General features: G+C 44.9%; 1 protein-coding gene across 1 annotated transcript in view; it reads left to right on the forward strand.

The window, feature by feature from the left end:
* NLRP9 (NLR family, pyrin domain containing 9) overlaps nucleotides 1-3468 on the forward strand; it is a 46187-nt gene that overhangs the window by 8507 nt on the left and 34212 nt on the right. Inside the window, exon 2 of the mRNA XM_011932577.1 lies at nucleotides 1766-3317. Coding sequence (XP_011787967.1) covers nucleotides 1766-3317 — 1552 coding nt within the window. The remainder of the gene's footprint in view (nucleotides 1-1765; nucleotides 3318-3468) is intronic.

Genomic DNA, 3468 nt, shown 5'->3' on the forward strand with positions numbered 1-3468 from the left:
ACCAAAAAACAAAAATTAGCCAAGTGTGGTGGCACACGCCTATAGTTCCAGCTACTTGGGAGGCTGAGGCAGGAGGATCACCTGAGCCTGGGAGGCGGAGGTTGCAGTGAGCTGACGTTGCGCCACTGCCCTCCAGCCTGGGTAACAGAGTGAGATCCCGTCTCAAAAGAAAAACGAAAGAAGTTGATGGTTCAGGGGTGGATTTCCAAAATTGAATACAGCCAGCGTGGGCCAAGAGAAATAACCTAGACCTCATGGCTTCCAGTCCAACAGACATGGGAAGTGCACCTGACCCCTGCTATCTATTCATCAGTCTAAATTAGTCCAGACACATACACTCAAACCGTTTTGGAAAGCAGAAAGAGGATGAACTTGAATGAGTGGTTGAGATGAAATGTGCGGGATCAGTAGTCGTAGCCTCAGCCCTGACTCCCGGTAGAGCTTCAGCAAATGGTGGTGCTTTTGGATCCTCTACTGGGGAGATGCCACCCCCTCTTCCAGCTTGGAATATAATTCTCCAGCGTTCACACCTCACAGGGGCCATCACTCTGTCTAGGTTTCCAGTTGGGTCATGTGTTTCCATGAACATGATTTCAGACAGATTATGGTCCTAACAAAACTAAGTTAGCCAGCCTGGTTATCTCAATACGTACGCCAGTCTGTGTGTGTTCCAAGTGAATCTTTAGGCATCATTCTGCCAACGAAGAGTCAAATTCTGTAATATATTTTAAAAGATTTATTCTGAGCCAAATATGAGTGACCATGGCCTGTGACACAGCCCTCAGGAGGTCCTGAGGACATGTACCCAAGGTGGTTGGGGTGCAGCTTGGTTTTATACATTTTTTTTTTTTTTTTTGAGACAAAGTCTCACTCTGTCACCCAGTCTGGAGTGCAATGGCATGATCTCTGCTCACTGCAACCTCCGCCTCCCAGGTTCAAGTGATGCTTGTGCCTCAGCCTCCCGGGTAGCTGGGATTACAGGCGCCCACCACCACGCCCGGCTAATTTTTGTATTTTTAGTAGAGATGGGGTTTCACCATGTTGGCCAGGCTGGTCTTGAACTCCTGACCTCAGGTGATCGATCTGGCTTGGCCTCCCAAAGTGCTGGGATTACAGGCATGAGCCACTGCGCCCAGCCCTGGTTTTATACATTTTAGGGAGACGTGAGACTTCAATAAGAAATACATTGGTTTGATTCAGAAAGGTGGGACAACTGGAAGCCGGTAGCAGGGTGAGGGGGACGTTTCCAGGTTCTAGATGCATTTAAAAATTATCTGGTTGACGGCCGGAGGCGGAGCTTGCAGTGAACTGAGATCACACCACTGCGCTCCAGCCTGGGCGACAGAACAAGATTCCGTCTCAAAAAATAAAAAGAAAAGATTCTCTGGTTTTCTTTATCTTTAGATAAACACAACTGGTTGAGTTTATCTAAAGACCTGGGATCAAAGAAAAGGAAATGTCTGGATTAAGATAAAGGATTATGGAGATCCACATCCTTACTTGCAGAGGAAGCCTTCAGAGAGAATAGGTTGTAAAATGTTTCTTATCAGACTTAAAGCCTGTGTTTGTGTTAATGGAGAGGTATAATGAAGTATGTCTGACCCCCACTTCCCATCATGGCGTCAACCAGTCTCTCAGGTTAAATTTTAAAAGCACCCTGGCTTCAGAAGGCTGGCGAGTATTAGAATTTTATTTTTGGTTTACAGTTCTGAGGAGTATAAAAGAATGAGTGCGTTTTTAACTATCTTACATCCTGTTCTCACAGATAAGCTAAACCCATATAGAAAGCATATGAAGGAAAAATTTCAACACATATGGGAGAAGGAAACCTGTCTTCAAGTCCCTGAGCATTTCTACAAAGAAACCATGAAAAATGAGTATAAAGAATTGAATGGCGCATATACTGCTGCGGCTAGACTGCACACTGTGGTCCTGGAAGGTTCTGATGGAATTGGAAAAACAACCCTTCTAAGAAAAGTGATGTTGGACTGGGCAGAGGGAAACTTATGGAAGGATAGGTTCACATTTGTGTTTTTCCTCAACGTCTATGAAATGAACGGTATCACAGAGACCAGCTTACTGGAGCTCCTCTCTAGGGACTGGCCTGAGTCTTCAGAGACGATCGAAGACATTTTTTCCCAGCCAGAGAGAATTCTGTTCATCCTGGATGGCTTTGAGCAACTGAAGTTTAACTTGGAATTTAAGGCTGACTTCAGTGATGATTGGAGGCGGCGGCAGCCAACGCCAATTATCCTGAGCAGTTTGTTGCAAAAAAAGATGCTTCCAGAATCCTCTCTGCTTATTGCATTAGGACAACTGGCTATGCAAAAACACTATTTTACGTTGCAGCATCCAAAACTCATAAAGCTCTCAGGATTCACTGAATCTGAAAAGAAGTCATATTTCTCCTACTACTTTGGTGAGAAGAACAAAGCCTTGAAAGTCTTCAATTTTGTGAGAGATAGTGGACCGCTGTTTATCTTGTGCCATAATCCCTTTATATGCTGGTTGGTCTGTACCTGTGTGAAACAGAGGCTAGAGAGGGGAGAAGACCTTGAAATAAACTCCCAAAACACCACCTCTTTATATGCGTCCTTCTTAACAAATGTATTCAAAGCAGGAAGTCAGAGTTTTCCGCCTAAGGTGAACAGAGCCGGACTGAAGAACCTGTGTGCTTTGGCTGCAGAGGGAGTATGGACATACACATTTGTATTTTGCCATGAGGATCTCCGGAGGAATGGGTTATCTGAGTCTGAGGGCTTGATGTGGGTGGGTATGAGACTTCTCCAAAGGAGAGGGGACTGTTTTACCTTCGTCCATCTGTGTATCCAAGAGTTTTGCGCCGCCATGTTTTATTTGCTCAAACGACCCAAAGACGATCCTAACCCGGCCATTGGAAGCATAAGTCAGCTTGTCAAAGCAAGTATGACTCAGCCTCAAACCCACTTGACCCAGGTGGGGATATTCACGTTTGGAATTTCAGCAGAAGAAATTGTCAGCATGCTGGAGACATCCTTTGGTTTTCCACTGTCAAAAGACCTGCAGCAGGAGATAACCCAATGCCTTAAAAGTTTAAGTCAATGTGAAGCTGATAGGGAAGCCATGGGTTTCCAGGAATTATTCGTTAGTTTATTTGAAACTCAGGAAAAAGAATTTGTAACACAAGTGATGAATTTCTTTGAAGAAGTTTTCATTTATATTGGTAACATACAGCATTTGGCAGTAGCTTCATTCTGCCTGAAGCATTGTCGACGTTTAACGACACTTCGCATGTGTATGGAGAATATCTTTCCAGATGACTCAGGATGCGCGTCAGGGTGAGTCGTCTATTAATCCCCTGCCCCACGCACTACGCTTGGAGTTTGCTCTAGTAGCCTGTGGGTGTTTCATGGGCCTTATGCTGCTGTGCTTAAGAGCATGGAGGTTGGAGTCAGAAAGGCTTCCTTTTGAGCCTTGGCACTACCATTT

This window comes from Colobus angolensis, unplaced genomic scaffold, assembly GCF_000951035.1.
Source record: "Colobus angolensis palliatus isolate OR3802 unplaced genomic scaffold, Cang.pa_1.0 Scaffold96, whole genome shotgun sequence".
Classification (NCBI taxonomy): domain Eukaryota; kingdom Metazoa; phylum Chordata; class Mammalia; order Primates; family Cercopithecidae; genus Colobus; species Colobus angolensis.